At 34.2% G+C, this 26,615-nt stretch overlaps 1 protein-coding gene across 1 annotated transcript in view; it reads right to left on the bottom strand.

Annotated features, from left to right (window-relative positions):
• The window catches only part of SLC9C1 (solute carrier family 9 member C1), a 96,597-nt gene extending 70,560 nt beyond the window's left edge, over positions 1 to 26,037 (bottom strand). Inside the window, exons 1-8 of the mRNA XM_012787465.3 lie at positions 25,890 to 26,037; positions 24,846 to 24,946; positions 22,726 to 22,854; positions 21,666 to 21,831; positions 18,141 to 18,269; positions 14,717 to 14,878; positions 10,259 to 10,358; positions 735 to 878 (exon numbers count right to left, since the gene is read on the bottom strand). Of these exons, the coding sequence (XP_012642919.1) occupies positions 735 to 878; positions 10,259 to 10,358; positions 14,717 to 14,878; positions 18,141 to 18,269; positions 21,666 to 21,831; positions 22,726 to 22,854; positions 24,846 to 24,946; positions 25,890 to 26,037 (1,079 nt within the window). The remainder of the gene's footprint in view (positions 1 to 734; positions 879 to 10,258; positions 10,359 to 14,716; positions 14,879 to 18,140; positions 18,270 to 21,665; positions 21,832 to 22,725; positions 22,855 to 24,845; positions 24,947 to 25,889) is intronic.
• Positions 26,038 to 26,615: the final 578 nt, after the last annotated feature.

The following is a 26,615-nucleotide window of genomic DNA, read 5'->3' on the forward strand; positions in this document are numbered from 1 at the left end:
CAATATAGGTCAAGTTTTTTTTCTATTTCTTTTTTCAGTCATATTCATTCTCTATTTTACACCAATTTTATCTGATAATTTGGGACTGGTTTCCATTTACTTGGCAAGGGCTGACTTGATGTCACCCATCCAACTAGATGGAAGTAGAATGTTAGACATTTCAGTGATAGAGATTAAAGAACTATGAGATCTAGTTACAGTAGTTTTTCCTACTTCATGTCATCTTCTTTTCAGCTACATGGACAGATGCTTTTCTGATTCCTTAATAGTGGAGAAACTACAAAAATTACTTGAGTAAAAAAATACATTTACAAAGAGGGCTTTCTTATGATTTTTTAAAAAGCTATTTCCAACTATAATTTTTAATTTGTAGAAAACTGTTATGTAATATTAACAAAAACACAGGGTAAGATTTTTATTTTTGATTAGTGCTTAACTTCATAAAACCTCATAGAAAAAAATACTAGACAAAATATAGCAAATGTCAATAGTAGCTACCTAATATTAAGATTATGAAAGATTTTTTTCCTTCTAAGTTTCAAAAATTTTATACAGTGTTTGCATTGCTTTGAAATTTAAAATTGAAAAATGCTAAATATTAATTTTCTGATGCTTGCTTGGAAAGTTTGAGTCAATTGTTCAATCTAAGGTATGGAAGATTTTTCATTATTTAAAAATGATCTTCAGAAATTCAATTTTCCATAAATAGAAAAGTTTAAATGATAAATTCTTACCTGAAAACTATCAGTGTAAAGTAGATACTTAATGAATAATATATATCAGAAAATGTTACATAGAAATATGTATGAGCAGGAATGAAAAGTCCAACGAAAGTAAACACCATAAGAAAAGCAACAAATGCCAGACAATTCCAGAATCTGCATTTTTCAGGAAAAAAATTAAATATAATTAGTTATAATTAATTAAGTTAGTATATTTATTGCAAGGCTTATCTATGTGAAGCATTGTTTATTTGTTATCAAGAAAATAAAGGTGAATAAGGCATTTACCAAGACTCAAGGGGCTTAAAATTTAACTGGAAAGAAGGGAGCACTAAGGCAAATAACCAAACAATTCTAAAGCAATGTAAGCCAGTTTACAGTGTATGTAAATTAGTCTTTCATTTTCTATTATATCTGAAAGAAATATTTAGGGTGTAGCTATGCTACTTGATAGAACTTAAACATCCAAACATCAAGGTTTATATAACTTGAAAATACTGATTGTGAAGTCATTGTTTGATTAGAAAGAGATAAAATCATTAATTTTTTAAGAGAATACTAAAATTTTAGTCTGATTTACAGAGTGAAAGAATTAAAATTTTGCCAAAAATCTACCTAGTAATTAATAAAACAAATCTTTCTTCCACCTAGCTTTATTGGGATAATTGACAAATAAATTAAGTTTAAGGCATACAATTTGATATATATATATATATATATATATATATATATATATATATATCATGAAATGATCACCTCAATCAAGTCAACATATCCATCACCTCATATAATTACTTGTGTGTGTGTGTGTTTGTGTGTGTGTGTGTAGTGAGAACACTTAATATCTACCCTCTTAGCAAATTCCAAGTACACAATACAGTATTATTAACTATAGTCGCTATACACAAGATCTCTAAAACTTAATTAACTTACATAACTGAAACTTAGTTCTCCATTTCTCCCACCCTCCACCCCAGGTAACCACTATTCTAGTCTGTGTTTCCATGAATTTAACTATTTCAAATCCACATATAAGTGAAGTCATATAGTATTTGTCTTTTTGTCTGGTTTATTTCACTTAGCATAATGCCCTCCAGGTTCATTCATGTTGGTGCAAATAGCAAGATTTTCTTCCTTTTTTTAAGATTGAATAGTATATTCAATTATGTGTGTGTGCGTATATATGTGTGTGTATATATATGTACACATACACACCTCTCTGTCTCTCTCTCTCTCTCACACACACACACACACACACATTTTTATTACTATTCATCTGTTGATAGACATTTAGGTTGTTTTCAATTCTTGGCTATTGCAAATAATGCTACAATGAACATGGAAGTCAGATATCTTTTTGAGATATTCATTTCATTTCATATTCTGATGTATACTCAGAAGTGTTTTCCATAATGGCTGTACCAATTCTCACCAATGGTGTAGATAGGTTCCCCTTTTTCAACTTGCTTGATAACACTTGCTGTCTTTTGTCTTTCTGATAATAGTCATCCTGAAAGGTCTGATGTGATATCTCATTGTGGTTTTAATCTGCATTTCCCTAATGACTAGTGATGTTTGAGCACCTTTTCATACACCCCTTGGCCATTTGTATGCCATCTTTTGAGGTCCTTAGTCCATTTTTAAATAGCAGTATAGAGATTTGTTTGGTTTTTTGCTTTTGGGTTTCATTGCTTTTTGGTATTGAGTTGTGTGAGTTCCTTTCACATTTTGAATATTAAAACCTTAACAAGGCCGGGCGTGGTGGCTCACGCCTGTAATACTAGCACTCTGGGAGACCAAGGCACGAGAATCACTTGAGCTCAGGAGTTCCAGACCAGCCTGAGCAAGAGCCAGACCCCGTCTCTGCTAAAAATAGAAAAACTTAGCTGGGCATGGTGGCGCATGCCTGTAGTCCCAGCCACCTGAGAGGCTGAGGCAGGAGTATCACTTGAGCCTAGGAGTTTAAGGTTGCTGTGAGCTAGGCTGATGCCATGGCAATCTAGCTTGGGCAAGAGACTGAGACTCTGTCTCAAAAACCCTTATCAAATATTTGCTTTGCAAATATTTTCTCCCAGTCTGCGGGCTGCCTTTTCATTTCGTTGTTTCTTTTACAGTGCATGCAATCCCATTTGTCTATTTTTGCTTCTGTTTCCTATGCTTTCGGGGTCGTATCCAAAAAGATCATTGCCTAGACCAACCAAAGGCTTCTTTCCTATATTTTATTCCAGTAGTCTTAGACTTTTAGGTCTCACATTTAAACCTTTAATCCATTTTGAGTTAATTTGTATATATTATGTGAGATAAGGGTCCAATTTTATTTTTAGGAATGTGGATATCCAGTTTTTGCAAAGCCATTTATTGAAGAGACTATATTTTCCCCATTGTCTATTCTTGGCTTTCTTGTCAAAGATCAGTTCACCATAAATGTTTGGGTTTATTTCTGGGCCTTTGATTCTATCCCATTGGTCTATATGTCTGTTTTTATACCTGTACCATACCTTTTTGATTTTTATAGTTTTGTAATATATTTTGATATTAGAAAGTCTGATACCTCTATCCTTGCTCTTATTTCTCAAGAATACTTTGGCTATTCAGTCTTTTGTGGTTCCATATGAATGTTAGGATTTTTTTTTAGTTCTGTAAAGAATGCCATTGGGACTTTGATAGGGATTGCATTGAATCCATAGATCATTTTGGGCAGTAGGGACATTTTAACAATATTAATTCTTCTGATCCATAAACAAGCAATGTCTTTCCATTTATTTGTGTCTTCCTCAATTTCTTTCATCATTGTTTTATAGTTTTTAATGTGCAAGTATTTCATCTCCTTGGTTAGATTTATTCCTAAGTATTTAATTCTTTTTGTTTTGGGATTTTCTTAATTTTCTTTTTTTTAAATTTCAGCATATTACAGGGGTCAAATGTTTAGGTTATATATATTGCCTTTGCCCCACCTGAGTTAGAGCTTCAAGCATGCCCATCCCCCATTTTTAATTTTCTTTTTGGATAATTCCTTGCTTGTGTATAGAAATGTCACTAATTTTTGTACGTTGATTTTGTATCCTGCAACTTCTCTGAATTGATTTATTAGTTCTAAGAGATTTTTTGGTGATTTTAAGGGTTTTCTCCATATATGATTATGTCATCTGCAATCAGATAATTTTACTTTTTCCCTTACAATTTGGATATCTTTTACTTATTTTTCTTGTTTAGTTTCTCCAGCTCTTATAACTTCTAGTACTATGTTGAATAGAAGTGCCAAGAATTGTTATCCTTGTCCCATTCCTGATCTTAGAGAAAGCACTTTCATCTTTACACTGTTGAATATGTTAGCTGTGAGCTTGTCACATACCATCTTTATTGTGTTGAGGTATATTTCTTCTATATCTATATTCTTTGGAGTTTTGAATTGTGAAAGAATATTAAATTTTATCAAATGCTTTTTCTGCATTTGAGATGATCATGTGATTTTTGTACTTCATTCTGTTAATGTGGTATATCATACTGATTTGTGTATGTTGAAACATTCTTGCATCCCTGGGATAAAACCCATTTGGTCATTATATATAATCCTTTGGGTGTACTGTTGAATTCAATTTGCTACTTTTTTATTTGTGATTTTTTTGCATCTATGTTCATTTAGGATATTGACCTGTAGTTTTCTTTTCTATGATGTCTTTATCTGGTTTTGGTATTGGGATGATGCTGTCCTCATAAAATGGATTTGGAAGTGTGCCCTCTTCTTCCATTTTTTTGGAAGAGTTTAAGAAAAATTGGTATAATTCTTTGAATGTTCGGTAAAATTCATCATTGAAGCCATCTGGTTCTTAACTTTTCTTTGTTTTGGTTTATTAATATTATTCATTTTTAAACTGACAGATAAAATTTATGTATTTATTGTTTATGACATAATGTTTTAGAGTATATATACATCATGAAATGGCTAAATTTAGTTAATTTAGTTAGTTAACAAATGCATGACCTAACATAGCTATTATTTTATGGTGAAAACATCCATTGTCTGTGTTTACAATATATTGTCATTAACTATAGTCACTATGCTGTAAAATAGTTCTATTGAACTTATCCTTCCATCTAATTATAATTATGTATTCTTTGATCAACATCTTTACAACTTATCCTTCCCCCAAACACTTCAGCCTTTTGTAATCACCATTCTACTCTCTACCTCCATGAGATCACCTTTTTTAGATTCCACTTATGAGTGACATTATGTGGTATTGGTCTTTCTGTGCTTGTCTTGTTTCACTTAACATAATGTCCTCCAGGTTCATCCATGTAGTCATGAATGGCAGGATTTCCTTCTTTTTATGGGTGAATAGTATTTCATTGTATATATGCCACATTTACTTTATCCATTCATTTGTTGATGGACACTTAGGTTGATTCCATATGTTGGCTATTATGAATAGGGCTGCAATAAACATGGTAGTGCAAAATATCTCTTCAACCTACTGATTTTAATACCTGTTTTCATTCAAGATATTGATAGGTAATGACTGAGTATGGTCTTTTTATTAATTATTTCCTAGTTGTTTTTAGATCCTTTCTTTCTTCTTTTTCTGTCTTACTTTTTGTGGTTAAGTGATCTTCTCAAGTAGTATGATTTGACTCTTTGCTTTTTATTTTTAGTGTGCCCATTAGAGGTTTTTGCTTTGTAGTTACCATGAGGCTTACAAAAGCATCTGATAATTATAATAGGTTACTTTAAACTGATAACAGATTAACTTTTTTTTTCCTTTTTCTTTTTTCTTTTTTTTTTTTAGACAGAGTCTCACTTTGTTGCCCAGGCTAGAGTGAGTGCCATGGTGTCAGCCTAGCTCACAGCAACCTCAAACTCCTGGGCTCAAGCAATCCTACTGCCTCAGCCTCCCAAGTAGCTGGGACTACAGGCATGTGCCACCATGCCCGGCTAATTTTTTCTATATATATTTTTAGTTGGCCAATTAATTTCTTTCTATTTTTAGTAGAGACGGGGTCTCGCTCTTGCTCAGGCTGGTTTTGAACTCCTGACCTTGAGCAATCTGCCCGCCTCGGCCTCCCAGAGTGCTAGGATTATAGGCATGAACCATAGCACCCGGCCAAAAATTAACTTTTATTTGAAAAAACCTAAACTCTACAATTAACTCCTTTTCTCTTCTACATTTTGAATTTTTGATGTCATAATTAATATATTTTTGTATTGCATGTGCCTTAACAAATTATTGTGCTTATTATTATTCGCAATAGTTTTTATTAACCTTCATGATAGAGATAAAAGTAATTTACACACCACTATTACAGTATTACAGTATGCTTTTTCTATATATTTCATGTCTTTAAGTCCACATATTCTATTTATAACAAATAAATTGAAACAAAACTTAAAAGGCACATGAATACCATTTATATTATAAGAGAAAGATAGTTTGTTTTTACCTATTCCTTGCCAAACTGTTCTTGACAAAGAAAATTTTTGTTCTGAAGAGGAATAGTTCTTTTGATTAAAAACAAATTCAGTACTCAAAGCAAACCTTTTTTTTTGTTACATTAATAAGAAATCCCTGCTTCTGAGCTATATTTAAGAGGCACAAATACCTAGGCAATATTAGAGAAACAATTAACATAAAATATCCTAGCATAGGAAATATTGAGTGAAATCATTCAAAATATTTTCCTGTGACTGAACTTTGTTTCATTACTCTAGACTGAACTATCATGTCTTTCTTGTATCTGCATTATCATATTTTATCTGTTGTCTCTTGGATTTAAATATTGTATCCAGCATAAAGTTAGAGGAAAACACAGTAAAATATACTTTATGATAATATAATTTTTATATTAATTTTTCTTCTTTTAACTTTATTACCAAAAGCAAATCCAATTGTTGCATCATGTAGATAGGCCTCCCTTCCTATCAAAAAAAAAAATCTTCAGAGCATTATACTCACCTATACTCATACAATTAATAAAATCACTTTTAAACATTAATTGAGTAGGATGATTCAGTCAAGTGAATGATGAATATATACTGCAATCATGCTTTATTATTAATTTAATGACTACATAATTTAAAAACTCATAAAATTGTGGAAAATTTCCACCAAAGACCAAAAATCATAGTCTTATTAATTAGCATAAAATGTAAATGAATCGGTTAAGCAACTAACATTGTGGAGATGTTGGGAAATTTTCATACATGATAGAAATTAATGAGAGAAATCTGATGAGGATGAAACTATATTCTCTAAGGAATCCGTCTCTATCAAATTCAGAGAGACTGTGAGTCAAACAGCCAAGCTCCAAACCCATCCCACAGATGTGTGTATGTACTCTTATGTGTATATCTGGGAATGTGGGGGATGTGTGATGTGTGTGTGTGCACGCAATAATTCAAGCACACAGGAAAAAAAACCTTTTGAATTTTTTTAAATGTTCCTTTTCTTCATTTGATGATCATGGGTTGTCCTAATAAATATAGAAGTAACAATGGGTCTCAACCCTGTCTGTATGTAAGTATCATCTGGGGAGAGTTTTTAAAAAGTTTAAGTCCTATGATTGTACTCTCAAAGATTTTGATTCTAGAAGAGCTAAGCATCTTTATTATTATAATTGCCCAATATTGCATAGCCAATAGCCTAGAGGAATTGATACCTAATATATTGAACATTTTGGAGATGTCAATTTGCCAAGAATAAAAGGTTGTATAGGTTGGCTAAGAGGCAATTTCTATTTGGGCGAATTTCTTTCTAATAAGGTGATGTATGAATAGAAGCATGAAAGACATGAAGCAGCTCCTTCTGCCAATATGTAAGGGAAACACATTCCAAGAGCAGAAACACAAGGGCATAAGCCCAAATAGTGGAGCGTGTTTGACACTTTAAAAATAGCAAGGTCAACAGTGTCATTAGAGCAGTGTGGGCATAGGTGAGAGTTATAGAAATGAATCATAGAGGTAGCAGGGTAGACAAATCATGGGACTTTGCCATTAAAACAACTTTTACTTGTAGCTGAAAAAGATGAAAGTTTTGTTTGTTTGTTTGTTTGTTTGTTTGTTTGTTTTTTGAGACAGAGTCTTGCTTTGTTTCCTAGGCTGAAGTGCCATGGCGTCAGCCTTGCTCATAGCAACCTCAAACTCCTGGGCTTAAGCCATCCTCCTGCCTCCTGAGTAGCTGGGACTACAGGCATGCACCACCACACCCAGCTAATTTTTTCTATTTTTAGTTGCCCAGCTAATTTTTTCTATTTTTTAGTAGAGATGGAGCCTCACTCTTGCTCAGGTTGGTCTCCTGAACTCCTGAGCTCAAGCAATTGTCCTGTCTCGGCCTCCCAAATTGCTAGGATTACAGGCATGAGCGACCATGCTCAGCCTAAGATGAAACATTATTAAATGGTTTTAAGCAAAAGAGGAACTGAGAATATGAGATGGGTGAGGGTCAGTAAAAGATCATAGAATCGATGAATTAGTCTCACTGTGAATATAGAATTGTTAGAATTGGAATACTAGAGTGCATAAGGTGAGAAGATAGGAGATGGTGCACGTTCTCTCTTAAAGAATAGAATAGACATGCTGTAGGTTGTTGTGGGACATAGTGGGATTTATTACTATTATCTTAGATTTCTACTATCTTGGAAAACAGGAGTTGGTACATGCCTATTATAATAGGATTATTGTATAATCCTATTATAATAAGATTATTGGTTAGGCACAGCGGCTTATGCCCATGATCCAGCACTTTGGGAGACCAAGGCAGGAAGATGGCTTGAGGCAAGGAGCTTGAGATCAGCCTGGTTAACATAGTGAGATCCCATCTCCACAAAATAAATTCAAAAATTAGCTGAGTGTGGTGTTATGTGCCTGTAGCCCTACCTACTTGAGAAACTGAAACAGGAGGATCATTTAAGCCCAGGAGTTGGAGGCTGCAGTGAGCTACGATTGTGCCACTATATTCCCACATACAGTGATAGAGCAAGACCTTATATCAAAAGAAAAAAAGATAATTGAAGTTGAGATTAAGAGGCGGTTAATTGTGTGACTGTAGAAGTGGAAGTGGGAAGGTGAACATACTCATCGGAGGAGAGAAAGTCCAGAAACTTAAAACTGAGGGAGTAGAGGGTCAATTGTATGGATATTGATGTCACTAAGAATGATGGTAGAATAATGTTGGAGAGAGTCACAGTGAGACAGAAGCCAGAATCTTCACAAAATGGAGACTGATTCTGTTCTAGAGAACAACAACCAATATGGTAGAAGATGGTACAATCTAATGGCGTGAACTTCATAATTGGGTTCTTCTGTGGAAGAAGGAGAAGAATAATCTGGAAATGACTTTGAGGTACAGGGGATCACCTACTTCAACTGTAGGCTCAACAGTGCCAGCGATGCAGGTGAGAAAGATATCACAACTTACAAGGAATGCAAGAGAAGAGAAGTAATATCTTCAGGGGAGAGAGATCCAGCCTACAGTTAGAGCAAGAAGGTGGTGGGAGCCTTCAGAATCACTTCTCACAGATACAGTTAAATACTTTTGTAATATTTTAAATTCTTCCCACACTGTGGCCCATTCAATTCTGTCTAGCTCCAAGTACAATTGACCTCCATTGTAACTGACATGAAATTTTAGGTTAGTGTTCTGGAATCCTATAAGCTATACCTTTACCTTTACCTCTACCTTTAAGCATCTGACTTCTGAATTTATTCTATCTTCTGTAACATTCTCCCAAACTTCATAAATCACTATTTACTTTCAGGGCCCCTGTTTACACATGTGTCACCACTGTGTGATTTAGGTCCAGTTCCCACCCTCTGTACTGTAGCACTGCAGAAAATGCCCTTCCTTTAGGCTGACATGGATCCCACTCACCCCTCAGCTGCTCAGCTGGGTGCCCTTGAGCAAGGCACAATTTGTACATTTCTACTCACAGTCTTGTCTACATTTAGTTTGGCCATACTTTCTTTTATAACACTGCAAACCCTCTTCAAATGTCATAGATTAATCTTTTAATTTGCTTTACATGAAATCTCTTCATTGTCCTTAAATTATTGATCTTCAGATATTTTTTTTGCATTGAGTTCAATGTTTTAAAAAATATTGCATTAGGTCATGCTGGATACTCAGACTTGTGGGGGGAGGGGAGGAAACGGCATTTATTGAAACCTTAAAATCTGTACCCCCATAATATGCTGAAATAAAAAAATATTGCATTAGAATATTATTTCTCAATTATTACATTTTTTTGCATCCCCTTACTAGTGGATACAGGATGTTAGATTGGATACTACTTAATAGATGATCGGAGACTTGAAGAATTAATCAGGAAATAGAACCAACATGAACTCATGGTGGGGTTACAAATTTTGCTTTAAATCGGAGGCTTTGAAAGCACATACAAAATAATTGTTAGGAAGGATTTTTAGTTGGGTAGTTTCCAAGTTTTTACTTGAAAATCTTGCTTTGACCATGTAGATGTAGTTACTATTACAATATTATAGCTTGCAGTGTATGAAACAGAGGGAAAATATGATAGTCACTTACTCAAGAAGAAGTGCTTCACCTCCTGGTCTAAAACTCGTAGAATTTAAAATAAGTCCCACAATGGCCAGGGTAAAAATCCCAGACATTCCAGCTATCTCACCTATTTTTAAAAGGAAATAAATTTACAGTATTAATTTAACATCAATAGTAGAATAAATTTTACCAGGGATGAAAATATCAGATATCTTCATATCTGACTTTATAAAGAGATTATAAAGACTTTATAAAGAGATTACTTAATCTCTTTATAAAGAGATTATACACTTGGTTTCAGCTGGAAAACATCACAAATTATTACCCACCACTCAATCAATGTCCGTTTTCCTCCTTTGAGTCGTACCAAACTGTGTAGTAAAGTTTATAATGGAAATCCTTGTACTGCTTTGGCTTCAGATCATTGGCAACAATATGGAGCTCCAAGATCCTTAATTTACCCTAGTGAGGCTAGAGCACGCTCTATGGATCTAATTGTTTCAGATAGGCCCTGGAGGGATGAAATGGAAATGAGCCGAAAAGTTCTTTATGGACTAGCCCACTTCCTATGCCTTCTTGGCAGACAGTAGGCAATAGAAATGGTTTGATCTTCTGATAGGACTAAGGGAGTTGGGCCAGCAGAGAACCCATTTGGACCTACTTCTCCAGTATAATATTGTTTTGGTGCATTTAATGTGGGGATTGCAAAGCATAAACAACCGTTGGTGGAATATTCTTAAAAGTAGCTTTATTAATGTTGTTTCTCCTTTGAGCTTATGAAAGTAGTATATTATCCCTGTGTAAAGTTCAAATAACACGGTACAATATAGACATTACATTTTTTGCAAAAGAGAACACTCATAGTTCCACTGCCAAGACTTCAGGTATAATTTTAAAGAAAATTTTGGCTGAAATTTCTATTAGACAAAATACTATATTAGCCTAGAAGAAATACTTTGATAAGCTACTTGAGATCAGGGAATGAGATCCAAGAGGTAGCTTCCAGCATTAAAAGATGCTTGTTGAATTTCTATACCGGAGACAAGTGGTGAAAATTAAGTGGGAAAGATGGAAACATGAACAAATAAAGATAGCTGTCAGATTTCATAGAACTGTGAACTGTATAACCTAATTTTCCGCATCTTCAGTAAAATTTACTAAGAACCAGAAACTACTGTATATCCAGGAAGAGGTAGAGAAGATCATGAGGAAGGAAAATCAAGAAATTTTTAGAAACTATAAGCTCTTTGGGTTTTTATAGAATTGGGAATTTAAGATGGTTGGGTCAAGATCTTTGAGAAGAGTAGAATACCCACTGAACCCTTATTTTATAAATCCAACATACGTATACAAAAATAAAGTCACACATTGAAAAAACCCAGATGGAATTATACAGTAACACAGGTCTGTAATAGGCTTCTTTTGTTTTTCTACTTAATGTTCATTAGGCATTGTTCTAGTTAATAAACAAAAATTAAAGTATTTGTTTTTAATACTAAAGGATATTGTGAATATTCTTTTATCATGTGCTAAATTGCATTCACACTTGGATCAGTTCTGTGCCCCTTCTGTTTCTCTGATTTGCTTTGTATTCCTGTGTTACAATTGTATTTTAATTATTATAGGCCTAGTAAATGTTTTAATACCTGCCTGGTATGGAAAACTCTACTCTACTTTTTAAAATTGTCTTATCTATTCTCACATATTAATTTTTCTAGATGAGCTTTTAAAATAGTTTTTGTAAAAATTTTAAAACCAAAAAAATTTATATCATTCTTTGATTTGGATTGCTATAAATTTTAATTTAATGAAATTGAAATTATATCACAATATTGAGTTTTCCTTTCTAAAGATTAAAAAATTACAGATTTTTATATTCTTTATTTTAATCCTGGCTAGAAATGGCATCAAAGGCAGGAACAAACACTTTAGTCATTTTTGAATTGTGAGAGAAAAGGGAACCATGGACACAGGTGCTTTGAAAAGATGAACTCCTGGACTAATTACTATAATTTGTTCGGTGACATTAAAGTCAGGAAAATATTTATGATGGCTATCTTGAGGATGCTAATAGTATAAATAGTAAGCCAGGTCAGAGTGAAAGTCCTTTTACATTAGATTTATATTTACTCTGTATCTTGTTGTCATGAAATTCTGTCCTGGAAGTTTTCTTCCTAAAATGTCCATTGAGACATCTTGATTCTAAAAGTTTGAAATTATTTCCTTGGGCATAACCCTTAATCTTCATGTTATATTTATTTAAATGATATTTGAGGGAATTATATTTATTAGAACATATTTTTGTAGGAATTTAAGTATATACATATTTAGTAGTACATGAAGAACCTACCTAAACTGATTGATCATTTCCTCACTGTTAATTAATGAACTTGATTTTGTAAACTTAATATATTCCAATTGGCTTTAATTCACTGATAAATTAATTAGAAAGCCTCCAGATTCTATGTTCTGCATTTCTCTCTTCAGACATGAAAATAATGAATCCAGTTACTATAGCATTTCTCAAGAGAAGTTTGTCTTGTCTCAATTTATTCAAATTTTATATTTCTCAGTAAACTATAGCAACTTACATGTTTAGGTCGAAACTTCATATTAAGTGTATTCCTTGATATTTTATAACTTTTGCCAGTGGAAAGAGAATCAATTTTTTATTATATTTTCTAGATAGTCACTGCTGGTTTATAAAAACTATCAATTGTTTTGGGTAAACTTATCTTATATCAAGCTATTAAAGAATCTTGCTGGCAGTTCATTAATTAATTTTGTTGGATTTTCTATATAATAGAAAATGTTGCAAGTAATGTAACCATTTTTCTTTGAAAATAGGGTAAACTTCTTTCTTTTCTTTCCTCTTATTGTATTAGATAGAGTTTCCAGAACTATTTTTAATCATAGATGTGAGGATATATACCATTATCTTATTCTTAAATGTAATAGGCATATAAAATAGTTTTTATAATATTTTAAAACCAAAACATTCTATAATTGATTTAAATTGTCATAAATTTTCATTTAATGAAAATAAAAGACATAGTATAGTTGTGATAACTAGGTATTAGCTCACGTGGCAACACCCAGTCATGTGTAGGGCTGTCTGAAGGCTGGGTTGAACATGATTCTGAGACTGTGTCAGGAAACAGTAATGTATCAAAATCTTCTATACTTCTGTGAAGAGGCAACTGCGGTAAATAGATTGATAACATTGATAGACTGCCTAACATTTAGCCTTATTTGATCTGATACTTTTGATTTCCTTTTTGGTCTAAGAGTTATCAAGAAAACTATAACTAATTTATAAGCAGTTAAAATTATTTTTTTAAACCTTCCTTTTGTAGTTAGTATTTAATTTAATTCCATCATGGTTGAACAATGAAATTTTATTGAAATGTTCTTCAGTTCCAGTTAATTTCTGTAAATTGTCTACAAGTATATATAAAGAATATGCATTTTGTTTTGGGAAGCAAAACTCTATATATCTTATAAACCAAGTGTATAAGTTACATAAATCTTTTTGTAGCTATAATTATTTTTATCCAATTGGTCATGAAATTCTATGAGAAAGGCACAATAATTTATATTACTGTAATTATAGTTTTTTCAAATTCTTCTTTTATAATAGTGTGATCTGAGACACCAAAATAGATACTCCTTTATCATCTAAGATGATAGACCCTAAGATTAAGGAAACAAAGTTACCTACAGGTTGAGGGTTCGAGGCCTGGCTGCCAGAGCAAATTTCTGAATTCCTAAGACTGTAAGAAAAACTACACCCTTGCTAAACTCCCTAACAGTGTGAGCCATCAGACTGATTTACAACCACAACAGAGGAGTGGCCTTTCAAACATTCTTTTCTCATAAGCTATTGCAGATCTTAAACCAGTTTCAGCCAGCTTATAGAGGTTGCACACAACTGTCTTTGTGTCCTGTAGTTCACATTTTGATGTGAAGAGTCAAATTCCACTTCCTTTTAATGTTAAAACGCCATCCCAAAGTGAACACGGGATGTATGTTACATACATGTTTATGTAATCTCCATGTGCTCTGCTACCCTTATAAATATGTATAGTTTTTTCACCAAACCTGCTGAATATGTGTACTACTGGCCCTGTAAGGCATAAAATCCAACCTGTCCTTCCCTTCCTCAAAGAGCACCTTCAGTCCATGCTGGAGTCTTTCTCTTCCTGGCTTGCAAGCCAATATCACCAATTAAGCTCTCTTTTCCACTAGTTAGCCATCCTGGTGGTCTTTTGGACAATAGTATTTGCTTTATAGAGTTTTCACCATTGTTTTCTGTTGTATAGATAGTCATATCTTTTTATCTCTTCTGATAGATTGTTTTAACAAAAATATTACTTCTAGGTCAGTTGGATGTTTTTAGTAACTTTTACCTTGTATGTATTTTCCTATAATTTTATTTTGAATTTTTCTATGTCCTTTAATTTTAGAAATAAGCCCTTCACTTACAAATATAAAAGGTGAAGTACAGCATTGAAAAGATGAAACTTATATGATTGACATCATGATCAAAAACAGATGACATCCACAACTGGATTAGTTTTGCACTTACAATTCCAAAGAAGAAACTTGCTATAAAATATGACCAAATTGCACGGATGACATAATAAGCTACAAGAAAGGAGAGTAAATAAGAAATAGTTAGTAGGACTTACTTGCCCTTGATTTTAAGTGACACTCTGGATCAACTTTGGTTTTGGTCATTTTCTTTAAAATTAGCTCATTGCCACAATGAATAGGGAAGTGCAGACATCCCTTTTACATATTGTTTTTGATTCCTTATACCCCAAAGTGGGATTACTTGATTATATGGTAATCCTATTTTTAGTCTTTTGAGGAACTTTCATACCATTTTCAATAATGGCTGTACTCATTTCCATTCCCACCAACAATGTACCCTCTTCTCTGCATCCTCACTAACACTTGTTATCTTTTATCTTCTGAATAAGAGCCATTTTAAACAGGTGTGAGGTGATATTTCACTGTGCTTTTAATTTGCATTTCTGAAATGATTAGTTATGCTCAGCATTTTTTTCATGCACCCACTGGGCATCTGTATGTCTGCATTTCAGAAATGTCTGTTCAGCTCCTTTTCCCATTGTTTAATCATGTTTTTTTGTTTCCAACATATGGAATCCAACGTAGGATGGAGGCCAACTCCAGCTTCCTGTATGCTTTCAGAAGTATACGGGAATTTGGAGTTCAAAGACCACAATTTGAAATCTGTATTCTCCTTTAAGAAAGGAAAATACCTCTTAATAAGTAATACAGTTTGCTAACTAGATTTGTTAAGCCAGGAAAAGTCTCAAAACAAATCCCTTATTACTTATACAGTCCTTAAATTCCTAGCACCCAAGCGAGAAAGGGTGAGAACTCTAAGAGCAATGACTCTTCTTAATTTTTTCCTGTTATGAAACATGTGCTATCTTCAAAGCTTGGTAACACTGTTTAAATAATTACAGAAGTTATAAAAACAATGGTTACTATGAAAATTATTGATTCACAATTGTGTGAGTTGATATAAATGAAATATAAATGCAATACCAATAAAGCTTATCAAGCACCTTTATTTCTTAAGGGAAATTTTTCTTTCAAAATTAAAAGTTCAGAGAAAGTCCTAATGACTAAGAAAATAAGTTCATTTCTCTCTTTCTGCTACAGCAGAGTTTTTATTATTGAAGTGATTAATATTATTATAATAGTGAATACTTACAGTTTTTATCCCTGTGAAACCTAAAAAATAACATAAAGTTCTATCTATTGATTATTATCAAAATTACAAGACAAGCTCTTTGAAAACAAGGGAACTTTGTCTATTGTGTTTGTGGCTGAATACCCAGGTCCTAGAAGAGGAACTATTACATAGTGCATATTAATAAATAATTATTGAATCAATGAATCAGTATCTTTTTCCCCCTGTTACATTCTCCCCCACCCCACCCCACAGTGAGTATCAAGAAAGTTCTCTTGATTAGACTGGAGATGTCATTTCTGATACAAGTTTCCCTGAAATTCTGTCATCATATATAATATCTTGAATGAAATCTGGTAAAATATGGACCAGGTTTAGTAATCGGACTTGGATTTTCCCAATTGACATGCACTGTACTTTTTTTGTGCTTTTCAGTTCAATTTCCCCAAAGGTGGCCCTTGAGTTTTTAAGATGCTTCTGAGTACAGATATTTCTTTCTTGCTCACCTTAGTTATCTTTAGGAAGGTTATGTCTACAGGAAGTTTTATGGTGAAAACTCCCTGAGTGCCTTACTGGGTCACCTTCATTTGTACTCTGGATATTGGTAGAGTTTGTATATGTGGTTATTTGGCTTTCTCACACATAACAGATGGAAAATTTGAAATACTTAAAGACAATGTATCTTTCTGTGCTAAAGTGGGGTTCAACGTTCACCACAGATGTTCCACGCTTCCATGGCCTGGATAAACTAACACTGGATACAGAGCTCCATCAGTTTGTTTCTCACAAGTCTCAAAGGCTAAACGCAAATACTTCTTAGGCCCAACTAGGGTAATGGTCCACCACCTGGACGAGCTCCTTGAGAAAGAGGAGGGTGCAGGGCCCGTTCCCAGGATGGAGCTTGTTGGGGAATAGTCTGTACTGAATTTTAGGATAAAACAGGAATAGGTAAGAATAGAGGTAAACAGGGTCCCTGGTTGCTCAACAATGAAGCCCTCTCCAGGCATAGAAAAAAAAGTACGGCTAAAACCTCTTTTTCTTGAGTGGTTAAAGATAATTTGAGATATTCTTCATTACTGGGGAGAATGAGTAGTAGAAGAATCCTACTGTGGATTATGTGGTATCATACAGACCCCATGGTGGACTAGAATATGGTCTGGAGATACCTCCTAAACTCTCTTTTCCCAAGGGAATGGGCATGGTGGTGGACTGAGACAATGCTGCCAAAGGCCTTAGAGCACAGACAGCTGGTGAGTGAATAGTTTGTCATCGATTTCTCAAGAAGACTGTAAATCATTGCTTTTCCCAACCAGTGCAAATACACCACAAGAAAAATAGTAAATAAACACATAAATTATAAGTAATATTATGAAAATATTTTGATTTCATGGACACCCTGAAAGGGTCCTGTGGATTCTCTTCCTCTACTACCAAAGAATTCAGAGACTACACATAGGGAATGACTTTTCTAGGAGCAAGATATGGGGTTTTGACCAGGGAGGAGCACATAAGATGCTTCTGGGGGTGCTGGTAACACTAAATTTCTTGCCAGAGTGATAACTACATAGCTGTATACTTTATAATCATTTTTGTAACGTACATATATTGTTTATTTTATACATATACACAAGGAAAAAAAATAGTAATGTTCAGGGCCATCTGAAAGTGGTAAACAAAAGAGCTCACATGCATCTTTCAATTTCTCTGCTTACAAGCACTGCCCTCTGGCCCTGTAGATGGCAGCATAACCCACACTTCCTGCCTGAGTTGACAGCTTTCTATGTTGCCTACATGAGAGAGAGTCCCAGGACAAAGGGCAGAGAGGCTGCCTCCTCTCATTACTAGTGGGTGCACTACCTGGCTTATTTTCTAAGCTATCTTCAGCACATAAAAGAAATGCCTAATCCTGATTGTCCAGCATTCCGGCTCGGCCCAGGCCTGTGAATGGTTCTTCCATAAGCATTTTCATGAAGAGTCTCAACCCAGCCTCACAACAAAACCATAGCTAACATTAAATAAGGAACATGTGATAGTACTTTGTAAAGGGTAAGTCACTATACCAACACTTGCTAAATAGTCCTACAAGTATAATTTACGGTAAGATAGTACAAATTTATGTCAGCTTTCAGAGAATACAGGATTCCTATTTTTAAAAAATTAAGAAGAAAAATAGGTCTTTACCTAAGGTATGTTTCATCGTGCTTTGTCTTCTTTTGTTAATATCCATGATAGTACTAAACATCAATAATGATATAACAGAGGTCACCAGACTTTCTCCAATAATTAAATTGGAGAGGCTTCTAGAAAGACCTATGTATATTAAGAGGGGGGAAGATGTTTTTTAAAGTGAGAAAAACATTAAATACTAAATATTAAAGGATAACATTTTATTAGCAAATAGAAGATATTCCTAGCTTGGATTCATATCACATAATTTCCCCCACTTCAACTTTAGTCCAATTTTAAAACTTCCTTTAAGGAAATTTAATTGTGTATAAACTATAAATTAAATCTAGATCATCATAATTAGGTGCCAAATTAATTGTGGTCCATTATGTTTATGGAAGTGAGATAGTTAACTAGACCTCTCAGTCCTTGTTTCAAAGCACAAATAAAAACATGAAATTAAGTACTTTTTAATTCAGTGATTTTGTCTATATAAATACGTGCATCATAAATCAGATGTATTCGAGGTAAGACAGAAAACTGTGATAGAAGGAAAAAGTAAATTCATGGACCAAGGCTTTATAACATGGCATCTAAATAGAGTATTAGGCAATGTTCAGATAATCTAGCAAGAGTTAGAAATTACCTGACTGTTCCATACAATATGTTTCTTTCAATAGTTTTAGAAAACAAACTCCATGAATGGAGAGAACCTTGATATTACCTACCTCCATATTAATTTTTCTCTATTTATGATGATATTCTAAGTTTAGATGCCCCTCAATTGCCCTTTTTTCTGCCATTAAATGTGCCCATAGTGGCAAAATTATAACTTTGAGCATCTCTAAGTCATTTTCTAAAAGCCATAGGAGGGAAATGTTATTATGTAATAAATTCCTTTTTGTGAACCATCCACTGTGATCACAGCCTAACTATAATCAGTGTGCTGATAGAAGAGAAGAAATGCCAAGGCAGTTTGTTCCTGTGGTGCCTCAATTGCTTCCACGGTCCGGTTCTTCCCTCCTCCTGGTATGCATGTCCATTTCTGTAAGGCTTTGCAGTACTTCTCATCAAGAAGATCTGGTCTGTTATGAGACTTGATGAGAGCAGAAAGAGCTCTGCCTCCTCTCTATTGGTTTCCTGCCACCACCATGGCAGCATTCCCTGGCTACCCCACTGGAGGAGTGTTAAAGATACATGAAGGAAAGGTGGATCTTCCCAGTTGAGGTCAGCCTGGATTACTTAGCCTCCAGATGACTGTCAGCTGACTATAGATTCATTAGTGAGCCTAGCCAAGATCAGCAGAGTCCTGTTCATATCATCAGAACTGCCAGACTCATGAGAAAAAAATAAATAATTGTTCTTTTAAACCACTACATTTGGAGTTGTAAACTAACCGATGTTGTTGTAAAATTATTCCATTTTAGCAAGTGTGAATATTCAGAAATAAATAATAGATACAGGGCATAAGGAAAGTCAGAAGAACATAAAAAGCTCAAAGCAATGTTAATGTACTCATGTATTCTACTGATAGTCATGGGCAGAGTTTTTTCAGGATACGTGTGTGTGTGTGTGTGTGTATAAATACATTTACACAAATTTATGTATATATATCTTTATAAACCTTCTTTTGGAAACTCAACAAAAATGCTGCCAAGAGAAAAATACGTTAAATTTTTTGTGAAAGATGCAAAGTGAAAAGAAAAACAAAATTTCAAAAGTAATAATAAGGTGCCAAAATTTATGAGAACAATCTTGCAAAACACTCCAAATAGATTATTATTATTTAAATTCAACAATAGCAGGCTAGAAAAACAGTGGAATACTAGATTACAAGATTATAAAGTTAAGAGAAGTGTGGCAGTAGCTCTCAGCTATCATAGGAGTCCCTCAAGTCTTGTGAGGAGAAAAGTGTTGGCACTGACAGTGTGGCACAGAGGGAGGAAGGTGAGATGAGAGTGTGGGAGGAAGACAAGAACCCAGGCCAGGTGATAGATGCTGGCAGTTCCTTCTTCTAAAGTCTCACCTCACCCTCTTAATCGCCTTGTCTTGAAAGCTTGGCTTTCTTTCATTCATGTATTTATACTTCATGTGTCTCCCATACTTTATTTCTACTTGCCTCAGATAGTTCTTTCCCCATTTCACTGGCCGTAAAATGAAAATAAAATAGAAATGAATGTGTGTGTGTGTGAGTGCACATGGTTACACAGTGGTTGGTTCACAAAAAGGAATTTATTATATAATATTTCCCTCTTATGGCTTTTAGAAAATCACTTAGAAATGCTCAAAGTTATACTTTTGCCACTAAGGGCACATTTAATGACAGAGGAAAAGGACAACAGATAGATATCTATACTTAGAATATCCTCTAAATAGAGAAAAATGAAGATGGAAGTAGGTAATACCAGGATTCTCTCCATTCATGGAGTTTGATTTCTAAAACTATTGAAAGAAACATATTGTATGGAACAGTCAGGTAATTTCTAACTCTTGCTAGATTATCTGAACATTGCCTAATACTCTATTTAGATGCCATGTTATAAAGCCTTGGTCTATGAATTTACTTTATCCTTCAATCATAGCTTTCTGTCTTGCCTCGAATACATCTGATTTATGATGCACATATTTATATAGACAAAATTGCTGAATTTTAAAAATACTTACTTTGATGTTTTTATCTGTGCTTTGAAACAAGGACTGAGAGGTCTAGTTAACTATCTCACTTCCATAAACATAATGGACCGCAATTAATTTGGTACCTAATTATGATGATCTAGATTTAATTCATAGTTTATACACAATTAAATTTCCTTAAAGGAAGTTTTGAAATATGACTGAAGTTTAAGTAGGTAGGGGAAATTATGTGATATGAATCCAAGCTAGGAATATCCTTCTATTTGCATGCATGGATGTGCCATATTAATATTCTATTTTAAAGCAATTTTTCTAGTTCTCATTACTAAGAGTGACCAGTTGGAAAAATTAGGTTGCTTTTCTTTGTATGAGGCTTTTGTATTTTTTCTTCACTTTTCTAAGTTAAATTGACTGTGTATTTTACTTTAAAATATAGATTTACTTCTCTTAAAATCATATACACTGAAAACAACTACATAATTGGTGATTTTATTGTTTTTGACTTTTCAGGCTTAATAGTGACAATGACTCCAAAGGGAAATTATTTTTAAAATGGCATTATCCTAATGACTTTTCAAAGGAAAAGAAATGCTGGGCAACAGAAACGTCGCCACATGTACATGCAATGTTCTAATGCCCTGGAACTGTTCTGTTGGCCCAAGGTAGAAGAAGCAGGTATAGCATCAAGGGTTCTAACTAATCCCCTGCACTATTTCACAATTGGATATAATGCTTTTTCTCGGATACTAGATAAGTGCATCAATGGTGTTTGCTTCTGTTTAAACATCACCTGCAGAATCTCTGCTCAATCCTCAGTCCCCAGTCCCTCACACCTCACTCCAGGTAGTGAAAAGCTGCCACAAACAAAAGATCTTAAAACTAAGTTACAAAATTTGATATACCTACCAAGGTCTCTTATGGCAGTTGCAGTAAGCATGGGATCTGAACTCGCAAGGACAGCTGAAAATAATAACCATGCTGTGTTCTTCAAAAGTAATTTATTCACAGATGCCAGATACCAAAGAATTAAGACATAATTAATAAAAAAGCCAGGAACTGTAATTAAAAGAATCTGCAAAGAAATTTTAGAAAAAGAAAAATCAGATTGCTTTTGTATTCAATATTAAAAAGCAGATAGTCAGGATGACTGGAGATGTAGAATCGCCAGCATGAGTTGGTGGGCTAGCTGGCCCTGCTCCAGCTGGCATGCCCACTCGAACCAATGCAAGAGATGGCTTGGCAGAGATCTGCTGAAGCAACTCAAACCACCTTTACATCTCTGTTCTTTTCAATTTCATCTTTTTGTTGTTTGTCTGAACTCCACATATCTGGATTTGGTTTAAAGCATAAACTATTCTAATAGTTTTGCTTCTGATGCAGGTTAAGTAATGGCCTTATGTTTACAAATCTGCTTTGATTATTTTGAAAAAAAAATGTACACCATACTTATCATTTGTAGTGTTTCTTCTCAAGGTCATTCCCTGATATAGTCCAAATCTCAGATGATTTTAAAAAGCCATTACAGTTTGTGAATTAGAGTTATAGCTGCCTCTGTGAGTTGTCTTCTCTGCTTTTGTTCTTTTACATACGGATATAGGAAGCTTTAGAAGGTGGATATATTAAAACACGATTTTTCTCAACAATTTCATTTTACTGGAGCTAATATACTTCATAATAGCTCTCTTATAACCTTTCACAGTTAAAATCATAACTAGTATGAAGTTCTGCCAGTCAAATTTTCATAATTGCTTTTTGCCTCCGTGATTTATTTTGGGGGTCTTCAATGTGCTAGACAATTGCTAAGATTCAGTTTAGTCACTAAAATATGAAGCTGAATTTATTATTCCCATAACCTGTACTTTTGATGTCTTCTTTGTTTTCTATTTTGAAGCAAAATTTTTAAAAATCTGAATATAGATAGCATGCACTTCATGAGTAAATGATATTATTTTAAAATGTTACTTACTTGCAACAATAACTTTTGGAGTATGTATAAATCCATGTCAAATGCAACATTAAAGAAAATTACTGGTGTAAATAGTCCAAAAAATAATTCTGGACTCATCCCTTGTATGGCATCTGCATATGTTTGGACCTAATAATATAAAAATACGTCATTTTCTCATTTATCCATCCCTTTATTAACATAGAATATATGCCAGGTACTCCTATCTCTAGCAACAGAGAAAGACAATTTGGAGGTATATTTACACCTAATGGATGCAGTGCACACTGTCTGGGGGATGGGGATGCTTATAGCTCTGACTCAGGCAGGGCAAAGGCAATATATGTAACCTAAACATTTGTACCCCCATAATATTCTGAAATAAAAATAAATAAATAAATAAATAAATAAATGATACATCACAATGTAGTAAGTGCTGAAGTCTTAAGTGTTGGATTTTCATAGTTTTCCATCAGATGATTGCCAATTACAGAGAAAAGTTAATGCACATCCCTATGCTCATTTTATTTTATTTTTAAAGAACTGGTATAGAAAGGTCATTGACAGGGGTACTAAAGAATATGTAGCAGATTTTCATGCACACAGGAGGAAGAAAGAGATTGCAGGTACGTTGATTACCATGAACAAAATCCACAAAGGAGTAAATAAAATCAAATTCTAGAAACTATTAATACAAACAATTTGCCATGTCTGTTACAGAAGATATGTGTGGAGAAACAGAAGGGATAGAAATTGGAAAGTTAATGTAATTCACGTAATAACTAACAATGTTTATCATAAGCTATTTAGTTGAAATTTGTAAATCCTATTATGGGCATCCATTCAACATTCATTAATTAAGGAAACACTAAGTACCTACTGTATTAGGTGATATTTTTGCATTTGGGAGATAATTTGCCATGGGCTGTCTGTATTTCTCTGTGTGTGATTCGGAGGCACTGAGTACTTTTCTTCCAGCTATCTTTTCATGAGTGTATGGCTAACAGTCTTGGAAGACGGAGCAAGTGTCCTCCGGAGCAAAGGGCAGGCTTACTTTGCTGTCCAGGGTAATAAAGATAATATTTCCCTTGGAGGAAGACAGCAAAGGAGCTTACTACCCAATATGAAAGATGCTGGTTCTCTAAGCTCAGGTTTATTCTCCTGTAATGCAACTGACTGTATGTGCAGATTTCACCTAGCCTTCTTTGCTTGTCCCTGCAAGGACTGGGGCTTAGGAAACAGGCACAAGAATATGTTCATACTCTGGGAACTATTATTGCTGTGAATAATAAAGTCTCTTGTCTCTGGCCCAGGAGTCCCATGTCTTTTGTCAAGACTAGTTTATTAGCTTGCAAGTGGAGTAAAAAACCTTAGACCTTTCACAGTTTTTTAACATAAAGTCTCTCCCTTTGAAGGAGTTGCTGACAAATACTAAAGTTTACAGAAGCACTTAAAATTGCATTTATGTCAAAATCATGCGATCGTAAAACCTGTTTATGACAAGTAAAGTAGTAATTTGTTTCTGGTTCTCACATGAATACATGTTTTCTATAATGTTTTTAACATCACTGGCTAAATTTGTTTGGAAAAGTCAATTATTTTCAGACAAGTTCTCATATATGCTCTTATTTACTAGTGCAGACATTGGTAAAGGATGGTCCCTGGGCCAACTCTGCCCACTTGGAGACTGGTTTCCTTTCTAATGGAAGCCCTATAAAACATTCCTAACCGAGGCAACTGATTGGCTCAATATTAGTTTCTCTTACTACTGGAGTCCTGTACCAGTCACACAAAGTCTCCCTGAGCTCCTATCTCATTAGCAATTTCTTGTCTAACCTTTTGAATTCTGTTTAATCCTCATTGGCCACTTACACTCTCAGTACCTATATGTGCACTCGTTCCAAATTGCCTACATAGTTTTAGACCTAGGCTCTGTTTTGCATATGTTTAGCTGGATCCCAGCTTTTTCAGGCCTGGCTCTTTTTTCTACACATCTGTTATGATGGATGCCATGCACATTACAAACATCTATCAACTGACACAGCAGTGAGGGGATGAGTATTTTTGCGCAATTTTTAAAGCCATCTTTGCATTTATATTATTCTTAGATATAGGACAAAATACTCACTTAGTATACACACCTGGAAAGATGTAAAACTTAGTACTTCAAAACTGCATCCAATGAAAAATAATATCACAGAGAGAGGAATTGGAAAGTCTTTCAAGTGCAGGTTCCAAAATGCTGCAAAAAATATGTTGTTAATGAAAGGCAATGAAATATCACATTTATAGAACTTTAATGTGATATGATTTCTTAATGTTGAGGATAATAAAATACTGCTTTACTAATCATCTTCTGTCTTCCTGTAATTGAAACCCTGTCTTACACATAAATGCATGGACTTAGAATCAGTGTAATTGTTAATCTGGGTTCCTGTTTTGCCTCTCCTATGATATATCTCATTCCCATTTTTTTAGAATTTTTACTAAACACTGCTAGCAATCATTGGAACCCTGGAAGCATGTTTTTGGGTTACTCCTGGAATATTTAGGGTAGTTTTTCTACACACTAAATCATAGATTAATTTCTTAAGCAATTATGCAATAAAAGGTTAATAAACAACCTTTAATGTAACTTTGTGATTGAGGAGCAATGAGGAACTAGCTGTATTTTTCTCATTAAAACAAACTGGTTACCTATTATACACTAAAAAACCCATAATAAATAGTTAACATTAACTTTATTATCATGGTTATAAAAGTGCAATAAGTAATATCACACCATTTCCTTCCATTTAATTTTTTTCTGCTTCTTTGTAATGTAATCCCCCTAATCAGGTCAAAGAAAGTGCAAAAATAAACCCTGTTTCCTTTTTATTTCCATAGTGTTCTTTTCTTCTTAAAAAAGCTAGGTATAACTTATAATTTGGATAAAACCCATGGGATCCTAGGGATACTATGATTTTCTACTTATTTGCCTCAATTATCTGCATCACTTAGGATAAACTCAGATAAAGAGAGAGTTAGCCAGGCATGACGGCACACACCTATAATCCCAGCTACTCAAGAGGTTGAGGTGGGAGGATTACTTGAGTCCTGGAGTTCAAGATCAGCCTAGGCAATTTAGTGAGACCCTTGGCTCAAAAACAAAAACAAACAAACAAAAATAACAAAGTGACACTTACCTCCAATTGTGCAGATCAAGGACAATATGAGAATGATTTCAGGCAGGTCCTCAGGAGTAGTCAAAAAGAAACTCCAGAGAAATTCCAGCCATGAGCCAAAATGTTTGGTTAGAGTGAGGTTAGAACTTCTCTTGGTATCGATGTCCATTTTGTTGTTTTTCACAGTATATCTGAGTCCGACTCTATGTCTGTCTGCAAAACTCAGGTTCAAAGGAACATAACATTTGCCTTCTTGGTGGCCTTCTAATAATTTTCTTAAAAAGAAAAAAAAGCCCATATTCTCCTTTAATTATTTCTAGTGATACAGTCTGCCAAAATTAGGACTGCCTCTCCCTTCTATGATGCTTTCAACAATGAGATTAAAAACGCAGAACTCTAAGTGATAGAGACTAGCCGGTATCACCTTGTGTTCACTTATGATGCCAGGCACTACTCAGTTATTATCCAGCCTGCATCTGTCCAGCTGTTTGAAGGAGGAATTCATCTAACCATTCACATTCACCAATGTGATCATTGGGACCACAAGCTCTGGGGACAGACAACTGAGGAGTTTGTCCTCAGCTTATCTGAGCCCTTGGGAGCATGTTTTGGCAGCTATTCCAAAGTGGGAAGTAGAATGAGGGAAGAATATTTGGCTCTCTTTTGTTGCTTTATCCAGACAGAAATTAATAGATTATGATGACATGCAATCACAGCCACCTTTTATCTCATGTGGGACACTGACAG

The sequence above is a fragment of the Microcebus murinus genome, chromosome 1 (genome assembly GCF_040939455.1).
Source record: "Microcebus murinus isolate Inina chromosome 1, M.murinus_Inina_mat1.0, whole genome shotgun sequence".
In the NCBI taxonomy this organism is placed as follows: Eukaryota; Metazoa; Chordata; class Mammalia; order Primates; family Cheirogaleidae; genus Microcebus; species Microcebus murinus.